This window comes from Equus caballus, chromosome 18 (assembly GCF_041296265.1).
Source record: "Equus caballus isolate H_3958 breed thoroughbred chromosome 18, TB-T2T, whole genome shotgun sequence".
Lineage (NCBI taxonomy): Eukaryota > Metazoa > Chordata > Mammalia > Perissodactyla > Equidae > Equus > Equus caballus.
Window position 1 is genome coordinate 46,579,091 of NC_091701.1, and position 24,151 is coordinate 46,603,241.

General features: G+C 37.1%; 1 protein-coding gene across 2 annotated transcripts in view; it reads right to left on the reverse strand.

Moving 5' to 3' along the window:
* Positions 1 to 24,151, reverse strand: part of GALNT3 (polypeptide N-acetylgalactosaminyltransferase 3) — a 44,182-nt gene that overhangs the window by 12,449 nt on the left and 7,582 nt on the right. The window contains exons 1-4 of one of the 2 annotated variants that reach the window (XM_070241981.1): positions 10,473 to 10,582; positions 9,310 to 9,933; positions 5,096 to 5,268; positions 865 to 1,014 (exon numbers count right to left, since the gene is read on the reverse strand). In XM_070241981.1, the coding sequence (XP_070098082.1) occupies positions 865 to 1,014; positions 5,096 to 5,268; positions 9,310 to 9,824 (838 nt within the window). In that variant the 5' untranslated portion in view covers positions 9,825 to 9,933; positions 10,473 to 10,582. Of the gene's footprint in view, positions 1 to 864; positions 1,015 to 5,095; positions 5,269 to 9,309; positions 9,934 to 10,472; positions 10,583 to 24,151 lie in introns of those variants that run through there. The other variant, XM_023623066.2, reaches the window with a different exon arrangement.

A 24,151-nucleotide genomic window follows, 5' to 3' on the forward strand; every position in this document is an offset into this window, starting at 1 on the left:
TTAAGTGCCTGGTATTAAGAGAATACTGGGTGTGTTAGCTCTAAAGAGACTCAAGCAAATCCAAAAGCGTCTCCGTAACAATCAGTGTAGACTCAAAACCACTAGTTGGGTCAAATTTAACCTAAGGGCTGGCCAGTTCAAAGCTAAACACTCATACAGAAAGTAAAATCCACTAAATTTAGAGCTTGAGGGAGTGAGTGACATTTTAGTAATACCTAACGTGCACATTAAACATCGACTCTAAAAATACTTTCTAAATACTTTATCTAGAATCACTGACACACACAAAAAAACATTAAAATACAAAGGGGAAAAAAAAACTCAAGCAGCAACAAAAACTGCCAATGTTTATGGGACAGACACTAGAAGAAGTGGGGAAGGGGCACCCCTAACTTGGCAAAGGAGTATGCAAATCTCTGAAAAAAAACAAAAAACAAAACTGAAATATAAAAATTAAAAGTGTCAGTACTAGGACAAAGTTTAATGATAGGGTTGACTACACTTAAACAAATCTTTCACTAATTTTAGGAATCAAGAATAACAAGGAAAAGTCTTTCGGTTTTTTTGACACAATGAGCATCTGAAAAAAATCCCAGGCAAGGATAACTCGCTGGGGAGGCCAGTCACTGGAGGACATTCAAGTTGAGGAACCTTAAACAGAAGGGAGGTAAGAACTCCGTGTAAGTGAAAGGAAGTTCCTAAGCAGAGCTGTCATCTGTGTGGGCTGTCATAGCTAGAATGATCCGTTGAAAATGATGTTATAGAAAATGCAATCAGGCATTTAAAGAAAAGTCTTCCTTACCTTTTAAATTAGAAGGAGGGGGAGGGAAAATGTTACAACTGTGTTTATACATATATACTTACAGTGAGCATCTAAAAATGTGAGCGTTTCAGCTGTTGCTACTGCTGCTCCTAGCAACCGAGCAGTGATCAGACCTTTTCTCTCTCTTTGTCTGACTATTTTTACTATAGAAAATTGTTTTATATATTCTTCTAGTTTACCATGTAAGTACTCTGTAAGAAAAAAGGAAATCAGGATTAACTCTTCCTAAGTTTATTTTCATATATAACATACGAAAGCTAACAAATAAACCAAAGGGCAATGATCCTTCCACATTCATAATCTTAATAGTTGCACATATTCTACCGCTGAGATGAACATTTTGTCTTTAACTCTTTATTGGAAAAAATCTACATATACAAATCTTAACTTCTGAACTATTATAATGCATAACATCATAACATACACTTATCTTGTACATGTCATTTCAATAAATGCAATCTATTTGGGGGAAGTGAGAGATTTCAAAAGGGGCAGACCCCAAGAGTTAAGAAAGATCATTTAGAGGTTGGAGAAAATAGACTAAGGAAGTGAAAGAGACTGAATTTGGCCAAAAAGATATTTGGTACTTTTTTAAATTGGTATTTAAATCTGGAAATTTATAGAAAAATGCCAAGTATCAAAAAGATTCTCTGGTATTTAGGCAGTGATCAAAATAATTGAAGACCGAAATCTCAAGAAAAAGGCAAGTAGGAAACTCCGGGCTACAGCAGTTTGGGAATATTTCTATAAAGGGTCAGCAGAAAATTTTCAAAAGCTCTGGAGTCTCCTGACGCAGAATTTTTTCCAGTAAAAACATGAAAGAAGAAATGATATGTAAATCAGAAATGAAGTTTAAAACTAGACAAAACTTTAGTAATGGCTGTATATTCAATAGTCCCATTTGGATGAGATACATAGTAAGATAAGCAAGAGTTAAGAAAGTAGGTAAAAGAAAAACACATTAATCAAGTCAGTCAAGTGGTGTTCATGCTTTCAAATAACTTCTTAAGCCAGTTTTTTCACCATTAAATTCTTGATTCCTTGTTGAGTATATAACGCAATTCTTCAAGCAGGCTTCTTGGGCCCACAGCACAGGCTCAAAAAGATTTGGGAATATTGAGAACATCAATAAATTCCTGGGTAGATGTTCGCTTCTGGGGGATTTCAGAAGCAAATGCATGACTCTCACTTTATCTGTGATATATATTTTTTCAACTCTCCAGTGGTGCAGATAAGAGAGTCACTTATTTAAAGCTTAAACATTCATAAAGGAGGTGAGAGACCAGGAACTTTTGTGGAAACATAAATGTATTCAAACATTGTTGTCTCAGAGTAATAGATTAAGTTTCTAAACATCTTCTAAGTATTTCAGATTCTGAAATACAACAGGATTGTAATTTGTCTTAAAAATATAATCATATGTATTTGTTTTAATCACAGGCTTGTAAAAGAGAAACTTATAAAATAGACACATTTCAAAGGTCGTATTGGAGACTGATTTTTTAAACGGATCACTACAGATTCCTTCAATAAACCCTCCCACTATTTCAATGTGTTAAGAAATTTCTGATTTCTCCCCAACCTCCAAACTTCCTATAGATTCTTACTTGCCCCCTAAATAGTCCCCATGCACACCCCTTTTTGTGAGGTTAAGAGCACAAAGCTGTAAAATCAGACCTCCTTGGTTCAATTTATAGCACTGAAACTTTTAGAAGTGTGACTTTGGGAAGTTATTTTACCTTTTTGTATCTCAGTTTCTTTATCTATGAGATGAGGATACTATCCTCCCTCACAGGGGGTCGAGAGGATAGAATGAGAGATTACTGTACAAATACAGCATTTAAGACAGGGACTAGCACATGGCCTATGCGCTGAAAATGTTGATCATCTTCTGTTTGTCATCGATGGGATTTAACTATCTCTTTGTTACTTGATTATCCACATATTTGTGCTGTTTTTCCCTAAGCAAACTGAAAGCACGAACTCTGGTTTCTACTTCACAAGCTCCTTTCCAGCAACAAGGGACACATTTTCCACAGTGGGTACTCATTAGATAGCTCTTTGACTGATTCAATAAGACATATCACACTAGTACGCAAAGATAGTCCTCGCCAAGAAAACTGTTTTAAATCTGTTGTTGATTGCTATAAAGAATTATAAAAATATTCAGACCCTTTGACCCAGCAGCCCTACTTCTCCTAACTTATCCAAAGACATAATTCAAAAGAAGGAAAATAACATAAGCACAAGGATATTCACTGCAGTATAATGTACAGTAACACTATGGGATGAACAAAGGCAAAAGGTCAAATAAAATGCATCTAGTTCACCACTGTCACTAAAAATAAAGTTTTGAGGTAAAAGAAAGGGGTTAATAACAATGTTATGTGGAAATGTCAGATTTCAAAACTGGATTTCTGACATGGATATAGTTAGATAAACACTATATGCTTATTTACACAGTGATTAGGAAAGAAAAGGAAAAGATTAAAATAGTTAAAACAAAGATTATGAATGGATATCACTTTTCATTCTAATTTCTTTAATTCTATTAATTTTGTTCATGCAATTGAATAACAGAAGTTACCTTCAATTGAAGGCTTATTACAAGTAGCTGTATTGTGCCCCTATTGCCCCACAACTTGTAAAATCAAACAAAATAAAAATCATCTGAGAGGAGAGTTCAAGAAACCAAAGGAGAAAGGTTTCAAAGTTTTTGTTTTTTAAGATAAAATATATGAGAAGTGTGCAGAACTTAATCAGATGTCACTTAAAACTCCATAGACTACAGTCCAACTAGACAGAAAGAATAAGAAAAAATTCAGAACAGATCAAGCAGTAAATAAATTAGCTGATCACAACTGAGTGATAAAGTAACATGGGTAAGAAGACTGGAGATTCAAATCAGAGATCTGTATATAGTGCGTAACTGGAACATAGGAAACTTGAATTATAAAATTTCCCCACTTGGTGAACAAGTTTCACATCCAGGTCAAAAATCTCTAGTGATAAGCAAACTTATTCCACCTAGATGTTCACTTACCTTGAGAACAAAAGCTCAAATCACTCAGGATATTTGATTTTGAAACCATAGGAATGCTTAGAATTGTATGCAGAAATAATTAAATAAATCAGGTTAATAATTTTATGCTTTATTCACTCACTACCATTTCTGAAGTCTGGATACATCTTATAATTGATGACATGTCACTTAATGGGCAGCATTGGGTTCTTTTCTTCTTTTCTCATGGCACATAAAGCAATGGTTTATCTTACAATAGATGGTGCTTTGGATTTGATGAAAGAGTATTACCCCCATTTTACAGATGAGGAAACAGCTAGTTAGTGCTGGAGCTGGAATCTGACCTCAAGGAATCTGGCTCCAAAGTTGAGCTCGTTCAGGAATAAATTTTATAATCATTGAAATAATCTGTATCGGTTTGGTATACAAAATACTTGTAATGTTTGAAAATTTAGCAAATTAGAGTATCTGTCAGATTAGCCTTGTGATTCCAATTTAAAATGCGTAATATAGTAACTGACTATTGTAATTTTAAGTGGAAATGCATTAAAGAATTTGGCTAACTTTGTAGAAAATATGGGAACATTTAAAAGAGCCAAACTAAAACAGGATATAGTGACTCTAGTGATTTTTAACTACTCATTTATATTATTAATATATTGTTTATATTAACTCAGATAATGTTCAAAAGAATCCTAGGAATTATGCACTATTTATATATTTCCTCAATTCTAAGCTGTCCAAGTAGATACTTCCTATAATCAGTGGTATGTTAGTTTTAATGGGCTGTGACGTTTTCTTATTCTAGTGGTATATAAACTAATGACACACCATACAATACATTTGATGAGATACGGCATCTTCCCCATTTTACAGATAAGAAACTGAGGTATAGGGGGTTAAATAACTTCTGCAAGTTAAATAGCTGGTTAGGACCAAAACTGGGATTCAAACCAAGGCAGCCTGACTCAAGGCTCAAGCCTGCACTCTTAACTACTATGTCTTACGATAAAAGTCTCACACTGAGGACTACAAAGCTATGAATGATGGTGTCTCATATATTTCTGAACTCCAAAATATTCAAATATGGACATCCTTGGATTCTACTTTCATCCATCATACATACCATCTAAGCTATCATATTTAAGCTCTGAGATGGTATACACAGAGTCTAATATAACCAAATAGACTTGGAACAACATCACATGGATTTATTTGGGAAACAATCTAATTTGCATGAGCTTTCTTACCATCTACACTAGCATCATCCACCAAAATGATTTCCTTCAGCAGTATGGCAGGTGAAGAATACAGCACACTGTGGACAGTTCTAAGCAGCGTGGACCACGCTTCATTATGAAAAACTATTATGACACTGGTAGTAGGCAGGGGAGGACAGCGCTTAAATTTTTGTTCAATACATCTAGAAGAAGTCAAAGAAGTAACAATTATGACTTTTACTACATTATTTCACAGCTATAACATTACTAAAATTACAATTATTTAACGTTTATCATCATAGAAATGATAGCGGATAGTTTCTTTCTATGTAAGATGATCTTAATGCTATGTAAATATAAACAGATCAAAACAAATTTTTTTTACAACCAGACCACTCACCCAGAGATCAAGTCCGCTGATATAGACTACATGTCAAGGATTAAAACATGCTATTGTAAGATTTCTCCACAATATAATTTGAAACACAAATAACATTTTATATAAGAAAAATAACCAACAAATTAGATAACCTGTAAAAATGGCTTATACTTCTAATTGCGCAAATAAAAACTAAGTTTTTCTCCTTCCTTGTAGAAATCACCCATTTTTCTTATTATTTGCAATTTTTAAATAGTGCAATTTTAGTAAATATTCATCTTTGTAGAGATTACCTTAAATCAGATACTTTCCTAAGTATGTAATATTTCCCAAGCTTATTTAATCTCTACTCGAACCAAAACGGGAAAAACAGCTCACTATAAAACCTATTTTCTTACGATGTTCATCATTCAGCAAAAACTTATTAAGTACCTACCATATACTTAATGCTATGTTATGTTAAAGATTTTGCTCCAATCTACTGTTTAATTAAATAAGACCTTGCATTTTAAAATTTCCTTTTTAAAAACTCACGTTTATAAATTTAAAATAAAATTGCTAAATCCATGTTAAAAGTCCTGTGCTCCTACTGGCATATGAAACATTGATAGGGACAAGGAGAGAGACCCTAAGTGGTTTCTAACTAATCAGTGGTACTACCCATTAGCTAAAAACATTAGTTATAAATTGATCTTGAATTCATTTTCATAACGTCTTCCTCAAAGAAAATAATCTACATGTGAAGCTGTTGGGCTGTGGGAGGATCTGTACAGTCTCCAGCCTTTGAGAATCGAGATCACCACAGTCCCTCACCTGCTGCATTGAAGTGAGGAGCAAATGAAATAATATGCAGGAGAGGGCTTCAAAACACTATAAAACCAAACAGAGTGAACCTCGGACATAAAAGATATGTGGTCTATTAACTGTATTTTTGTTCACTTAAAAACCATAAACGGTTGTACCATTTTAGACAACAGACTATGAAATCCTCCCACAAAGGCAACAGGCACTATAATAAATACAGTGTGTGATCAATTCAACAGCGCTGTTCAAACCCACAGATAAGGAAGTAAATTATTCACTCATTGGGATAAGAGCCCAGCACACTTTCATTGTTCTGCCAGCACCAATGGGGATACCACAGCTCCTGGTTTGGTATTAGAAGCCTCAGAAAACCATCCTAAAAGAAGATATCCTACAAACTCTCTCATTAATTACTTTTACAACCATACTTCAATGTGAATGTGTTTCAGATCATTTTCTGAGAGGAGGGCTGTAGGGTGGAATATTTGTAGTGATAAAAAGGGAATTAGATTGGGGATAAAGCATTAAGACAGGATGTCAACACCACTGAATAGAAAAAGGAGAGGAAGGCTCTGAGTGAAGGTGATTTTGCTCTCTAGTGCCTTCACGATTTCCAAGTGTACTATACATTCACAGTCAGAAGCAAACAACTACATTTGTCCTCACTGGTAGATGAAAGCAAATGATTTATTCTAAATTGAATTTTGGATAAACTACCAATTAAAAATAAACTCCAAACACACAGTACCTATTCATATATACTCTTGACTCACAATCGCACAGAAACAAATGACTAGATATAAGCTTGTATTTTTAAGACATAAAGGTTTATAAACCAACATAAACTATAGGTAAAAATTATAAAAAACTCCATACTATATAGTATTTTCTTTTTTAAGAAAAAAGAAACCTTATGATTTGTTGTCCTATAAGCATTTTTTGGAGAAGTTTTGGGATTTAAAAAAATATTTTCCCTACATTTATTTGCTATGTGACTAATTAACATTGATGAAGAATCACAAAAAGGTTTTGAAGAATTAAAATATAAAACATCACAAAAATTCACACTAATAGAGTGCTATCCTTTTAATCTTGCAAGACTTTCCCTCAGTTTAAGCTAGGATTTATTTGCATAACTGATAATTACTAATATCAAGTAAGATTGTCACGTTATATTATTGATGCAAGTGATAAAATTTCACAATAAGATTTCATAAACCCCATTTATTTTGAAGTATCAGCATGTTAAATTTATGGTTTAAAATTTGTTTTACACGTCGTTTAAAGTAGTGAAATTAAAATAACTTGCCAAAGTGACTGCATATTCCCAGTCAAACCATTTGAAAATTTTGGCACATAGAAATGTGCTTAAATTATCAGCCACATGACTATCTGGCTTTGGGAGAAACTGGATCTATATTTCTAATGAGCATGGAAAAGATGAACAATTCTTCAGAAAATATGTTCCTTGCTGATACGGGTTAAATTTAAAGTAAGAAAGTATTAAATCGCCACCAACTCTTCAGAGTTCTAGGTATCTATTACTATCCAAAAAAAGGTTCTTTATGTGCTTAGTTGTCTTTCACTTATGTAATGAATAACATTATTGAATATTATTGCAGTTTCTCAATGCTATATTGGGAAAAAAAGGCTTGAGTTGACTTTGATTGTCATGTCAAAGAATAAAAATCATGCTTCTTGAATTGTGATGTGGATTGCTTTTCAGTCAAGATCTCTCCCCAAAATCAGTAAAATGTAATATTGCATTTTAACCTATTAACATAAAAAAGGAACTATACTCTGCCCTGTTATAATAGCTAGAATATTTTATAGACATTCACATATTCATTCAAAAATGATGAGCAACTTAACCTCGAATCCCACAGATTAGTAGAGAGCAAAGTAATCTATACAACTTCAATATTGAGGGACTCATAGTTGGAGCAGGTATTTATGATTATAAATCTAGAAAAATATGAGTGAAGCAATAGACCTGTCTACTACAGTACTTTTCTTTAGGTTCATTTCCAACTGTAATCCTATTAGAATTAGAAAGCAAAATGCGTAGGCATTGTTTGCTTACAGTTTGTCTATCTTGCACTTTCTTTTTTTGTTTTGTTTTGTTGTTGTTTTTTGAGGAAGATTAGCCCTGAGCTAACATCTGACGCCAATCTTCTTCTTCCTTTTTTTTTACTGAGGAAGACTGGCCCTGAGCTAACATTCATGCCCATCTTCCTCTACTTTATATGTGGGATGCCTCCCACAGCATGGCTTGACAAGTGGTGCATATGTCCACACCTGGGCTCCGAACTGGCAAACCCCAGGCTGCCAAAGCATAATGTGCTAACTTAACCACTGTGCCACCAGGCCAGGACCCCTATCTTACACTTTCAACAAATCTACAGATTGTTTGAAAGCACTAGAACTCATTTTAACCACTTAAAATGATTGAGGACAAAGAGACAGCACAGCAGAATTTGGTGGGAAATCTCAATCAAAATACTGTATACTTGAGATAAACATGCAAACAAAGTGACAATAAAAAGCAATGTTGACCTCTCAGAAGCTAAAGGGAGACAATTCTATAAATACGAGAATTTATTCAACAAATTTTTTTATTCAACAAAAATACTGTTCCTAAAAGCTCCAAAACTTGGCACATTTTAAAACACTTCTATTCTATAGCAATACAGAGAGGAACAGAACTCCTTCACCTCCCACATTTCCCATTAAAACTGCCCTATATTTCTACCTTAATAGATGAAAAACTAAAGTGTTTAAGAACAAAGGATTTCCTTGTGGTTCTATAGGTCAGATCTAGACTTCAGTTTTCTAATTTCTATGATAATAAATTTTCATGTGTGTAATGCCTCACCAAACATAGATATGGATAACTAGCCTCAATAATCATAAGCAAAAAATAATTAAAACAGACTAAATAAATGGCATTTGCTGATTTTTTGCCTCAGAGTGGCTAAAGAACAAGCAACTACCCTAGCGAATGCCCCACCCCTGAGAAGTCTGATGATAAACAGTAAACAGTGAATGTCCTTCAACATACTCAGGAGGTCGAGTGTCTGGTCCAAGATCTCGGTGTAAAGAAATCCTGTCACTTGCAAAAGCATTAAAACAGTGTTTTGCTTCGCCACGCTCTTTTTCCTTCTGCTCTTCAATACTTAAATTGGTTGTCTTGAATGCTTTACCAGAAGCACCAGGTGCTTTAGAATCCTGAGGTGGGCGGTCAAGAACGGGTTTCAACTCTGCGGCTGTATAATATCCTTGCAAACAGGGTCTCTCACCAGCATCAATGTTTTGCCTGACAGGTGCTCTTATTTGCATTTTTGGCATCGCATCTTTAATATTGTTTACAGCTTCTAGCATTAAATCAAACATCTTGTTTTTGTTTTTCATGCTTCTTTCCAACTTTGATTCCTCTTTGGAATATTGCACACTTACTTCTCTTTGCATTAAAATCAAAAATATTATAAAGAAAAAAATTACTGCACCAAGCTTCCAGAACTTTTTATGGTAATGTCTTTTAAGATGTAATTTTACTAGTCGCTTTAGGTGAGCCATTCTGACACTAAAAGCTTGTCACTTGGCAAATAACAGTTATAGTTTCCTCTGTTACTTATATTTTTTATCATAGATTTGCTGGCAAGAAGTTTTCCTTAAATTGTAATACCTATAAACAGAAATGATAGATGACATTAGTAGCTATTCATTCCTATAGGCGTGGTTCAATTCATTCATTCAGCCAACAACTGAACATAAGCTCTAAACAATGTACTCTCATGGTTAACAAGAATACAGATATCTTGCCCTCAAGAAAATTGCACTTTTGGAAGAACACAGTTGCCATAACTAACTACAATCTACTGGGGCTATAAAATATTAGAGACTTCTCTCCAGTAAAAAATACATTCTTTGTTAACTCTAGCTAATATCTACTACATGATATGCACACCTTATTTTTATAAATATATTTTGAGTTAAAAAAAGATAACTTCATAACCAAGGAGCCCAAGGACTTCATTAAACTAATTATAAAGAAAGGGGGAATCTATAAGAAAGCAAAGGTATACTGACAGGTACTGTCAGGCATAGTACCTTTTATTTTATGAAGTTTGCTCTCAACCTATGAACTTTCACTCCAACTAAACCAGTTAAGATTATAAAGCAGCTTCACCAACAAGTAAACTGGCATTCCCCAAATCTGCTTACCTGATAGTACTTGTAAATCATGACAGAACCAATAAAGACTAGGAAATTAAGAGCCTCTAATGCGTTGTTATATAACAGGTATTTTCAATAGCTCACAGCAATACAAAAATCTAATAGCAAAAAGAAAATGGTAATAAGCTTAACTCGAAGTGTCTCTAAAGAGGTAACAGAGATCACTGAGCTATAGAAGCAGCATTTGGCTTGATAAAGTACTGCGGGCAGTTCATCCTAAGAACAGAGCAACATGTTTACTATGCCCTAATATGGGCCACTAGGAACAACAAAAAAAAGAGGACACTGATGACAGCCTGAATCATGGAGAAGGTCAATTTTCTTCATGATGCTTAAACAAATGTAATGTGAAAGGGTTTCAGTACACAATTACATACTCAGGCACCACTACAGTGGTAAAATCAGTCAAGTAATTTGCAAGGGCAAAGGGGTAAGGAAAATGCCTGTCCTCCCTAAATCCTAAACATATTTTAAGGAAAGTGTTATTTATAGAAGTGAAACTAATTTGACACTTTATTCAGCTTCTCTTCCAAAGTTATCACTAAATTTAAAAGAGGAAAACCAAGTTCTAAGATGGATTCTCTGGCCCTTAGCAGGAAATTTTAAGCTGAATAAACAAAACAGACAGAACTTGAACACTTACTTCTATATACTGTTTCTAATTGGACTGCTCTATATTTTTTGTGGTTCGGAATAGATACTTTGGCTCCAAAAGATACCTCAGTTATGATGTATTTTGCCCATAAAAATGAGATTCCAATTATTTCTGAGCTTTGGTTGCCTGAAGAGCCTCATATAAGGACTAAAATGACCTTTTAAGCTTTTTACATTGTTTGAAGACATAATACAGAGAGTTTCAGAATCATAAAATTGTGGTTGTGCAACTTCTTATGCATCAAATGTTGTGCTAGGCTATGGCTACAAGTTTAAAGATACCTCTTACCTTCAAGAAGCAGAGACTAGTATGAAATACGGCACATCAACAGGCAACCACAAAGCAGTGTGGTATGTGCTATGATGGGAGACTATGAAAGTCACATGGAAGGGAAGGAGAAATGTTAGGGAAAATTTTCCAGAGATGACACCATCATTGAGTAGAATCTTTAAAAACAAGCAATTTTTAAGCAGGTAGACAAGAGAGGAGAGAGAGGGAATGGCAGACGCAAAGGCATAAAAGCAAGAAAAGACATGGCCAATCCTTGAGTACAGCAGAAGTAGAAGATACAGGTAGGAAATGGCAGAAGTCTGATTGTCCAAGGCCTTATCTGGAGTGAAAGAAACACATATTTTCCCTTTGTTTCTCCAAAACTTCTCCTCCCAACGCCCTCAGCTCTATAAAGACCCCCTGCTTTCTTCTTTTGGGAAGGCAGATTTGAGAGAACCTATCCTCCTGCCTTCTTATTTTGGCCAATCCAAATAAGCCTTTCTCCATTTCCAAGGACTGGTGTCTCAGTGATTAGCTTATTGTGCATCAGGCACACAAACTTGAGATTAAGAGGTTCAGTACCAATAATTTTTGTTAAATGTCCATTAGATCCCTGATACTTTAACACTTACTAAATTCTCTTCTAGTCTTCCAACGATCTTGTAAAGTTTATGTTATTCCCATTTTGCTGATAAACACTAAGAGTCAAATAGATTAAGCAGTTTGGCCAAGGTCATTCAGCTTAAGGGGAAGAGCAGCATTTCCTCAACTGTGTTCAAACTCAGGTCTGATGTAAAATCCTGAACTTTTAAAGGAAGTTATCTGATATAAGGTTATTAAGAGTCAAGAATTGATATCCTAAATGTAAGGAGATAAGGAAAAAACTACAAATAGACTTATATCACCTCAAGTGAGGTTTTCTGAACAAATGAGTTAAAAACAAAACAAAATCAAAACTGTTTTCAGAGCGTAATTTTGGAAATAAAGATTGAGAAAGAGATTGAAGATCCTGACAATAGAAGATTGACAGCTTTTAGGAGCAGAGTCTACTAAAGTAGGATGGGAATGCTTTGCTCTTTTCAGATTACTTCTGAACGGAATAATAGTCTTATTTTATTGATTGTTGATCACTTGAAGAGTCCAACATAGATCCCCCAGGGATTTTATATGACTTTTCTGTTCTTTGCTGCTAATGTGCAATATCAGGCTTCCATTAACGATAAATTACACTCATCATTAAGCATCTCCATCAGAGGTTCTCCACTCTGGATACACATTAGTGGAAAACTCTTTAAAAATGCAGTGCCTTAGGCCCCAGCTCTAGAGTTTAATTGTTCTAGGGGCAGGGCCTAGGCCTTGCTTTTGTTGTTATTTTAAACTCTCTAAATAATTCTAAAGGGCAGCAAAGGTTAAGAATCTCTGGTCTAGGTCACAAGACTTTGGGAAAATCAAAATTAGCACCCGATAAGGAAAGGACTGCATCTATCCAAAGGCAACCACAATTATTAATTTCTAGTACTCCAAAGACAGGTTTTTCAAAAGAGATTCTTGATAAAAATTGAGAAAATGTTACTTTGACATAGAGAAAGAAGATAAAATCCAAAGCAAGAATGACCCAAAGTTTCCTAAAATGGTTCAGGGATTCATGCTGATATAAATGAGGCACTGAGGTTTTACTTCAAATTATGATGCTGTAAAATCATTTTTAAAATATTTTATTCCCATCACAAAAATGAAAAACTGAGACTCTGAACAATAAAACAATCCAAAAGACACACAATAAATGAATGAATAAAATAAAACCAGGACTCAATTTCTATTCCTGGGAATAATGCCATGTTCCTAGACCATGCCACTTGCCAAATTTGAAGACCTATGTGGAAACAGCCCATGAAACAAAATAAATCTCTCCCAGAATCAACCTCCAATTGGATTCATAAATTTGAGAATTGGAAAAAAAAAATCAACATAACAACAAACTCAGGATATGATAAATTATATTTGCACATTAGAAATGATTAGCAGACAAAGAGTTCATTCTTCTTGAAATCGTTCTAAAACCTTTAAACACACCTGTCCAAAATGTTTATTTGCTAATTATAAAAGATCACATTCACAGAAGAAGAGAGGGGAATACTATGAAACAGTTTTGTTTTTGTTTTTTGGTGAGGAAGATTGGCCCTGAGCTAAATCTGTTGCCAATCTTCCTCTTTTCTTTTTCCTCCCCAAAGCCCCCTGTACATAGTTATATATCCTAGTTGTAGGTTCTTCTAGTTCTTCTATGTGGGACGCCACCTCAGCATGGCTTGATGAGTGATGCCAGGTCGACGCCCAGGATCTGAACCAGCAAACCCTCGGGCCACCAAAGTGGAACACACAGCAAGCATGCGTACTTAACCACTTGGCCATGGGGCTGGCCTCTGAAACAGTTTTTTAAAACTACAAAAAAGGGGCCGGCCCCACAGCCGAGTGGTTAAGTTCATACGCTCTGCTTTGGCAGCCCAGGGTTTTGCCGGTTTGAATCCTGGGCACAGACATGGCACTGTTCATCAAGCCATGCTGAGGCAGAATCCCACATGCTATAACTAGAAGGACCCAAAACTAAAAATATACAACTATGTACCAGGGGGCTTTGGGGAGAAAAAGGAAAAATAAAATCTTTAAAAAAAAAAAACTAGAAAAATAATTAACTGAAATTTAGAGGGCTTCTAAATTCTAAATGCCTATAATTTCTAAAGTTAGAAAAAAATTAAAATTCAGAGATCTTCTCATCCTAAGAAATATTAATCTATATCCTAGCATATATGAAGACATCACAAAAGGCATTAACAATAAATAAAAATATCCACAGTGATACTTTGAAAGGCTAAAACAATATGCACAATTCTAACAGTCTGTGAGACTGGGTTAAAAATCAATGGATTATTCTCAAGTGTTAAAATATACTTCCATCTGAACAGAAAGAACTGAAATCTCACAAAAATAATCTAACTACAAAACTGTGGCTTCCAGTTATCTAGACTACGGCTTCTAAAAGTTTAATGTGACAATGAATCACCTGGGGATGTTGTTTAAATGCAAATTAAGATGGAAAAATATCAAGATAAGATGCATCTTTATACTGATGGTTGCCCCTCCAGGTGAAAAAGCACATAGTCCAAGAATGTTAATGTGGAAATTAATAAACAGAAACCTCATTAAAATGGAGGCAGGAGGCCAAAAGGGGTTCTCATGCCCTACCTAGATAGCAGAGCCCAACAGGAAGAAGCTCCGTCAATGAGAGATTGTCACAACTCAGCCAATGGAAAGCCACCATACTTCGAACTCCCAATTCCTCCAGTGAATGCTTTGTTTACAGTAGCCCTCCCAGACTTCTTCCCCTCTATAAAAGAGCTTCTCCTCCCCTTGCTGCTTCCGTCTTGCACATGGCTTGCCACTGTTGCAGACTCCGAATTATAATTCTTTGCTGATCCCGAATAAAACTATTTTTGCTGAATAAATAACTGGTTATTTGTTTAAGGTCAACATTTTTGTGGCCTGTACGAGGATCCAGAGAAGACCCCCAATGACTCCAAGGCTGGTGAGCAAACAGATGTGGTACCCACAACAGAGCCCATTGGGCTCGCTGCATTTCTTGCCGACCCAGGAGTTTGAGGGTAGGTCTTCTCTCCTGGATCCGAGCTTCCACCCTCTTTGCATTTGAGGCTCTCTAGGCTTTATTTGAGATGTATTTTAAAGATTTTATTTTTTTCCTTTTTCTCCCCAAAGTCCCCCGGCACATAGTTGTATATTCTTCTTTGTGGGTCCTTCTACTTGTGGCATTTGGGACGCTGCCTCAGCGTGGCTTGATGAGCAGTGCCATGTCCGCGCCCAGGATGTGAACCAATGAAACACTGGGTCGCCTGCAGCGGAGCGCGCGAACTTAACCACTCGGCCACAGGGCCAGCCCCTGAGATCTATTTTAAAGCTTTGTCCTTCTCTACTTAAGGACTCCTTTGTGAGTACTCTTGGCACTTCAGCCTGATTCTTCTGAAATCAGGCTGTGTCTACCAGAACCGTATTAAGACTTCGGTCCAGTTCCTTAGGAACTTGGAACTGAGCTGGCACTTCAGCCTGATTCCCTTAGGAGCAGGCTGTCCCAGTGGAACTGCACTGATCAACCTTCAATTTGATTCCCTTTGGAACTGTGTTAATTCAATCTTTGGTTCATCTTACGGAAACTGGACTGCTTCTACTGGAACTGCCTTGTATTTGGCTTCCAAACTGTTTGAGAATTATTCCTTTGCTTTAGAGAAAAACCTCTACAAAACAGGATCCCAATTATCTAAATATTTCAAGGGTGCCTCTCCTACAGGAACCCTGGCCAATTTTATGTTTAAAAGCTTCAGGATTTCCTCAGGCATATTTCTAACTAAACAGACCAATTTAACCAAAAGTAATTTAGAACACCCATGGCCATTGTGGGGAACTTATGGACTCCCTATACTTTTCTTAAAACCAAATTGGACAACCATAACTGTGAAATTTCCAAAACTGAATGGAAGGCTTAGTTCAATTGGTATTTTGAGGCTTCCAAATGTTACCAGGAGTCTAAAACTGCCTTTTTGCAAAATAAGGTTTTAAGATGAATTGAAGTGAACAAACGATTAGAGAAAGATAAAATGGCTTGTGAAGCCTCAACTTCCTCTCCTCCAGGACCATCTTCCTCCCTCCTCTCTATACCACCTGCACCTCACCTACACCCTCAGACGCCCCATACTAACTCTCTTGCCGAACATCCCCTTTTCCCTGAACCTTTCCCCACTCCCCTCTTCCTCTGAACCCATCAGAACCTGTCCCTGAGGATCCAAAGGCTAAATCCTTAATTTCCTGTACTTCCTGGACTAAAGCTGAACTGTGACCCACAGTCAAAGATTTTCCCAAAGTAACAGAAGATGCTCAGAGATTTGCTGAGTAATGTAATATAGCCATTCAAACGTATCAAACCTGGGTTTCTCTGACTTATTTCAGCTTGTCAGTGAAGGCCAGGCCCAGCATTGAATGAAAACTGCTAATTGGGAAAATAATGAAAGGTACCTAGGATTATAACTGGGAGACCTACTCGCTGACCTGTTGTATGACTGGGCTCAGGCAATTGCTAGGCAACTTCATAGGGCAATTCCTAGCGTTTTCCCAAAGCCTGTTAATTGGAACAAAATCCAGGCTTGCACACAAAAATCTGATTAACCAGTTCATGACTATTACAATTGACTTCAGATTATTTTTAAAGACAATTCTGGTCTTCCTCCAAATGTTGATTCCACCTGGGTAGTTTTTGTTTTGTTTTGTTTTTTACCTGCGTAGTTTTTAACTCGAAATTTATTAATGGGCTGAACTGGGACCTTTCCTTTAAAGTAAAAAGGACCAGGATGGAACAGGAAACTATGTCCATCTAGATTTAGTTAATCTGGCAAACCAACTCTCTCACACTCTATATGAGTCATCTCATGTAGAAAGACTGCTAAAATTATTAATCGTCAATTCTAGTAAACGAAAGCCCCTAAACAGAACCAAAAACCTCCTAGTTTCTGCAATTATTGCAAAGAGCCAGGACACTAGAAAAGAGATTGATACGAATTTAAGCATTTCAAGTACCTTCAGTCCTCTAATCAGCCTTTCCAAAGCCCTCCCAATTCTCAATGACGGGGCTCTAAGGAGCTACAAGGGCTCTTCCCAAACCTCCCTCTTAATTGGCTCAGAGAAATATTTCTCCAGATTGCAGAGTAATCTCTTCTTTCTTAATTGACAACGAAGCCACACTCTGGGTGCTTAACTCCACTACTATAAAGTAGACCGTGCCTCGGAGTACTAAAACAGTTCAAACAGTGGGGATTTCTAATAAATCTCAAGAGGTTGCTGTCTCTGAACCCATTCCTTTCAGTTTAGGCCCTTTGAGAAATAAACACCCTTCTTCTCCTTAGTTCCTCCACTCTTATCCATCTATTAGGCTGAGACTTAGAAAAGTATCATGCTGGAATTTCTTTCTCCCAAAAGGGGGAAATAATTCTAGAATTTCACAGTAGCCATCAAAACAGCCGACCAGCTGAATTAAATGACCCTTTGACATCTTTTATTTGCTCCATCTCTGATGGTTCTAGAGCTGATTCCAGAAATATGGATCATTTATCCCTATTGAATCAGCTTACCAAACCTCCTTATGGACAAAACCAACTGATATTGGTAAAATTCACAGCTCACTTCCTATCAAGATTCAAATAGCTCCCTCAAAAATTTCTCCCCCAAATTAATCAATACCCTATAAGTAAAGAAGCCCTTCAAGGTATAAAGCCTATAATAGAAGATTACAAGGTTCAAGGTCGCATTATCCCTAGTACTAGTCTCTGTAATACTCCTATTTGATCTGTAAGAAAACCCAAGGGCCAAAGGTGGAGGTTTATCCAGGACATCCGAGCAATAAACAACACTGTTATCCCTCCACACCCTGTTGTTCCTAACCCTCATACACTACTAACGTCCATTCCCACTGGGAGCAAATTCTTTAGGGTAACTGATTTATGTAGTGCATTCTTTAGCATTCCAGTTGGTGAAGCCAGTCAATACCTTTTTGCTTTCACCTGGGAAGGAAAACAATTCGCTGGGACAGTAATGCCTCAGGATTTTACTGAGAGCCCTTCTAATTTCTCAAAAATTCTGAAGGCTGATCTGGATGATATCAAGTTCCCTAGGGTTCGACCTGGCTGCACTAGGTGGAAGATTTGCTTTTTTTTTTTTGCTCTCTTTCCCAAGCCTCTTCACAGGAAGACAGCATCCACTTGCTAAAGCTTTTAGTCTTAAAGGGACATAAAGTCACCAAGGAAAAATTGCATTTTGCCCAAAACCAGGTTCAATATTTAGGGCATCTGATATCAAGAATAAGGGCTACACCTAGAGTCAGATAGGCTTCCTGGTGCCCTAAGTTTCCCCAAACCCAAAACTAAGCATCAACTGTGAGATTTTCTCAATACAGTTGGTTATTGCCAAACCTGATTCTAAATTTCTCTTACAGCCAAACCTCTGTTTGTTTTACTAAAGAACAACAACTCCAACCCAATTTTATGGGAAGAGGATGACATAGCCTTTAAGGCCTTAAAGGAGAGTTTGATGAACCACTTGCTCTTGGACATCTCAATTATCAGATTCCCTTTTTCCTTTTTGAATATGAAAAGGAAGGGAATGCCCTTGGGGTATTCACCCAAAAAAACATGGAGAACAGCATCTACTCATAGGGTATTATAAGGAGCAACTAGATCCTCCAGCACAGGGATACTCCCTTGCCTTAGAGCATTATTGCCACTGCCGTTTTTGTTAGGGCCACCAAGAAAATCATTGTGGGATCCCCTGTAACCATTTTTATATCTCATGCTGTAGAAGCCCTCCTGAATTCTCATCACACTCAACGTTTTTCAGTCAGCCACCTCTCCTCCTATGAAATCCTTCTGTTAACTGCTCCTCACATAACTCTTTTACATTGTAATAACCTTAACCCTGCTGTTCTCCCCTCCATTACTGATGAAGTCCCTCATGGCTGCTTAATGCTGAGGGATCACCTTTTAACTCTTTGTGATGATCTGCAGCTAACTTCTCAGGGTTCACTGACGGTTCTTATATAAAAGGTGACAATGGCAAATCCTGTGCTGGGTATGCTATTACAACTCCCTGTGATATCATTGAGGCAGCACTTTTACCTATGGCTACTTTGGCCCAACAGCCTGAATTATATGCTCTTACATGGGCTTGTACTTTAGCCAAGGGTAAAACTGCCAATATTTATACTGATAGTAGATAGGCTTTTGGAGTAGCTCATGATTTTGGAATGTTGTGGAAGCAACGTGGCTTCCTTACTTCCAGTGGAAATAAAATGAAAAATAACTCCTACATTCAAGAATTATTAGATGCTATGCTTTTACCTGCCACTTTAGCTATTATAAAGATCCTGGGGCATTCTAAACTTGACTCTCTGGAAACTCAAGGAAATCACCTTGCTAACATTTCCACAAGGAATACAGCCCTTAAATGAAGCAACAACAGCCAAATCTCGGTCATGGTCCAAAGGGATATTTTCCCAAATGATAACTTAGAAAAACTGGCTAAAGAAGCCCAATAATTGGCCTCAGAAAAGGAAAAACAGGATCGGAAATTCAACAATTGTTGGCTTGATAAAATAAGAAAGCTCTGGTTCAGACCAAATAACAACCCAGTCTTACCAGAGACTCTAAAATTCCCACTCCTGATCACTGCACAGGCATTAAACCATTGTCCCACTGACAAAACAAGGGCATTCACTAATCAATATTGGTGGGGAATTACTAACAAGGCCAGAAAAAGGGCCTACCTTACTTGTCCCACTTGTCCAAAATACAACCTAGCAAAGCCTGTTCATACCGCTCCCATTTAAAATTGCCTAATGGACCATTCGAGGACTGGCAAGTGGATTTCATGCAACTTTCTCCATCTCATGGATAAAAATATGTTTTAGTCATGGTTTGTATGTTTTCTCAGTGGACTAAAGCCTTCTCTTGTAGATAGGCTACTGCTTCTTCTGTGGCTAAAGTCATCTTGGAAAGGATTATCCCTGCCTGAGGAACTCGTCTCAAGCTTCACAGTGATCAAAGAACCCATTTTACTAGTCAGGTACTTCAACAAGTCTGCTGTTTGGCTGGTTTTATAACACTTTTACTGTATTAACCACCCTCAGTCATCTGGTTTAGTCAAATGAACTCATGGCATTATTAAGACTCAACTGGCAAAACTTGTAGAGACCCTTCAACTACCTTGGCCAAAAGCATTGTCATTGGTTCTTCTAAATCTCAGATTCACCCACTTTGGAGCTCTTAAACTCTCACTCTTTACAACAGTCACAGGATGCTCAACGCACTCAGCTCCTGCCTCTCTTGACCCACAACTGATAAAAGGAGACATTCTCCAACACTGCAAAGGCCTAATTGCTTCTATTAAAAATAACCATGTTTTAGTAAAGCAATCTTTTCACAGAGTGCTCTCAGGAGACAGAGAACTTGAGCATCACGCTTCACAACCTGGAGATTTCAGCTGTTGGAAAAGACACCTCCAGAAGGACTATCTTCAAGTTCACCTATCAGACACTGCTCACTCTCACGCCACCAAACTCCAGGAAAGAGATTCTTGGATTCATGTGACACACCTAAAGAAAGGACCAAACTCTGGCTAGACCTGCACATAGTCTGGTGACCTGAAAGTAGAAATTTCCCCAAATTGAAGCAGACGACATTCCATGAGACAGCTTTCCCAAGATGTCCAAACAAGGTCTGCTAGAATTTTGTCTGCCAAAACTTTCATAATGACATAATACTTCAAATGATCTCCAGTGCCTATGACCTTGATAATATATGGACTTTAGATAAAAAGTGCCTGAGAGTTCTCCCTTCCTCCCTTCCTTGTTACTCAAATGTAGCCACAATAGGTTTTCAAACTGTTCAAAAGTTCTGGTCGATGTGGGACGCGACATCCAGGACGGGTCCTTCCTGGCACTGAAGGACAAAAGGTTTCTGAAACCAGAAAAACCTGATTCTTGATCAGTAATATTTTCAGAGAAAGATCCTGATCAAAAGGATAAAATAAGAAATTAATAAACAGAAACCTCATTAAAATGGAGTTGGGAGGCCAAAAGTGGAAGCTCTCATGCCCTGTGCGGATAATAGAGCCCAACAGGGGAAAGAAAGACTTCCTCTTCTTGACTGGCAAGAGCTCAGCCAATGAGAGACTGTCACAACTCAGCCAATAAAAAGCCACTATACTTCCAACTCTCAATTCTTCGAGTGGGTTCTTTGTTTACAACAGCTGGCCCAACTTCCTCCTCCTGTCTATGAAAGAGTTTCTCCTTTCCTTGCTGCTTGGGACTTGCACATGGCTTGCCATTGTTGCACACTCTGAGTTGCAGTTCTTTGCTGATCCCAAATAAACCTATTTTGCTAGTGAAATAACTGGCTGTCTATTTGGTTAAGGTCAACATTAGTTGTTAGCTTAATTTAAAAATTCCAATGAACACACTTCTAAAGCAGTAAAAAGCAGAACTTCATAACTGCAAGTAATAGTAACATTTAATAAAATAAGAGGATAGTGGTTCTTTTCACTTCTTGTCTCTGTATTTGTGACAATAAACCTTTACAGCTCCAGGGATTTAAGGTCTGGTTCCAGTTGAATTTAATTGGCACAAAGCCTAATTGATATATGAAACTTGCTTGCTATTGAGTTAAAGCAAGCAGTAAAGAGTTAAGGCTCACTACACAAAGCAAGGAAATAAAAAATTACATCTCCAAATCCTAATGTAGGTTGTAGATTAACAAAAGTACACTATTGTGAATTAATATAGGATCGGTGTCATACATTATCATCTGGATTTCCTAACTGAACTAAAAAACAAAACAAAACAAAACTTGCCCTGATAATACACCCTTAAGTGCTTGGGCAGAAATTTGCTTAAGTGGCCCTCATCTGCTAGTAAAAATGTTAGGGAACAAAGGAATGGCAGCAAGTCATCTTTGCTTATGTTTATTGGTGGAATCAAATTTCATGGTGAATTGCTACTGTGTAGTTTGTTAGTTTTGATTATGTTTAAGTCCATGTGCACATCTTTGCCAGCACTTCTGCTGAGCAGGAGGTGACTTGTGGATTTATGACAAGCGACAAACACTGAGGCTAAGCAACATGGACTTCCTTTTTCTAAAGTTGACCTGGCTAGCCCTACTGCTGAGTTTCTAATGTGCGGAAATCAACATTGAGTACGTAGGGGTACCAGCCAGCCACTGGATGGTAGGTTGATTGTATTTGACTTCTACCATCACTGAGGGAGCAGAGATGTGTCCTTATAACAGATAAATATTCTGGATATGGATTTGCCCTTCCTACTATTACCAACATCAGTGTACTCACAGAATGCCTGAGGACAGGGTAAATACAGAATGGGTAATGGAACAAGGAAGCCCTCCACTTACCTAGCTACCATCTGAAATTCCTGCATTACCCACTCCTCATGGTTAAGGTATGAGGAAAACCTTTTAATATATAGTTAGCCCTCTGTATCCATGGGTTCTGTATCCAGAGATTCAACCAATTGCAGATTGAAAGGTCCATGATGGTTGCATTCTGTACTGAACATATACAGACTTTTTTTTCTTCCCATTATTCCCTAAACAATGTTATAACAACTATTTACATGGCATTTACATTGTATTAGGTATTATAAGTAATCTAGAGATGATTTAAAGCATACGGAAGGATGTGCATAGGTTACATGCAAATACGACGTCATTTTATATAAGGGGCTTGAGCATCCATGGATTTTGGTACCCACAGCGGTCCTGGAATAATCCCTCTCAGATACTGAGGGATGACGGCATAAGTTTCAGTTGGAAATAAACTGGTGTCAGCCTAACCTTTAATTCTTCTTTCAACAGTTGACCTCAAGTAGGGTAATTTTCCTCAGGGATCATATGTAGACAATTATCACACAGTGAGGTCTATGACACTTATCCTGAATGCCAAGCTCCACATAGGGAAGGGTGGGGTACCTGATTCTGTAGGATATGTACTTAATTCTTTACGCAAAAGGGAGAAGCCAGGAAGGATTTTAAGCACGGTGATGACCTAATCAGAACTGAAATTTGGAATGATTATTCTTGAAGCTGTGCTGAATATGAATTTTGGGGGGGTGGGGGCGCAGAAAGGAGGCTGGAGGTGATTAGAACACTATTAAGAGTAATCCAGGCAAGACATGAATAGAAGGGGTGTAGAGGCCTGAGAAGAGATTTAGGAGGTAGAGTTAGCTGAACTCAGCAAACGAATCAATGTGAAGGATGGGTAGGTTGTTAAATCGCGAAGTGTATTAAGGATGGGTTCTTAACTTGTAGAAAAAGACCAGCTAATGAGTTGCTTTCTGTTCTGGATTATCTGCAGGGGTAGATCTGAGCTAAAATAATGGGCAAGAGGCCAAGAACATTCTAAAGGAGGTGATGATAGAGTATAAAGAGTTTAAGAAGGATTCTGAGGTAACAATAGAAACAAGTCTTATTCAGTTCAAAAAGATGGGTTATATCTGAAAAAATGAAGGCCATGGTCAAAAGACTAAAAAAACCCCTGTTATTTGCATTAGAAACCCTCTCTGCACTATTAACTGTTCTCCAGAAGGGCCCCCTCTGCCATCAAATATTTATAACAAGGTGTTCTTTTTGACCTTTATGCCATTTGACCCAGAATTACCAAACTGTAAGGTCTCACACTATTCCAATCTCCATCAATATATCAATCAGGTGTGAGGATAACTTCTAGAAATTTATACCACAGATATACTGGCACATCAGAGAAATGACAACTTGTGCCTTGCACATTAAAGCACTGTTTTAATATCAAAAGGCTGAAACAACCTACAACTCTACCAATAGGGAACTAGATAAATAAATTACGATAGAGTCATATGATGGAATACTAGGGTGAGTTAAAAACAAAGAAACAACTTTATACGCTGATAAAGTTATCTTCACAGTATAGTTAAATGAAAAAAAGAGAGCAAGATTTCCATTTCAAGAAGAGGGAAAATACACACATTATGCTTTTATATAAAAACAGATAGCATTGGTTGCCTTCAGAGAGGAAAACCGGGTGTCAGAGGGCAACAGTGAAAGGAAGACTTAGCATATAGCTTGTCTTAGTTTTTAAAATTTTTGATCAT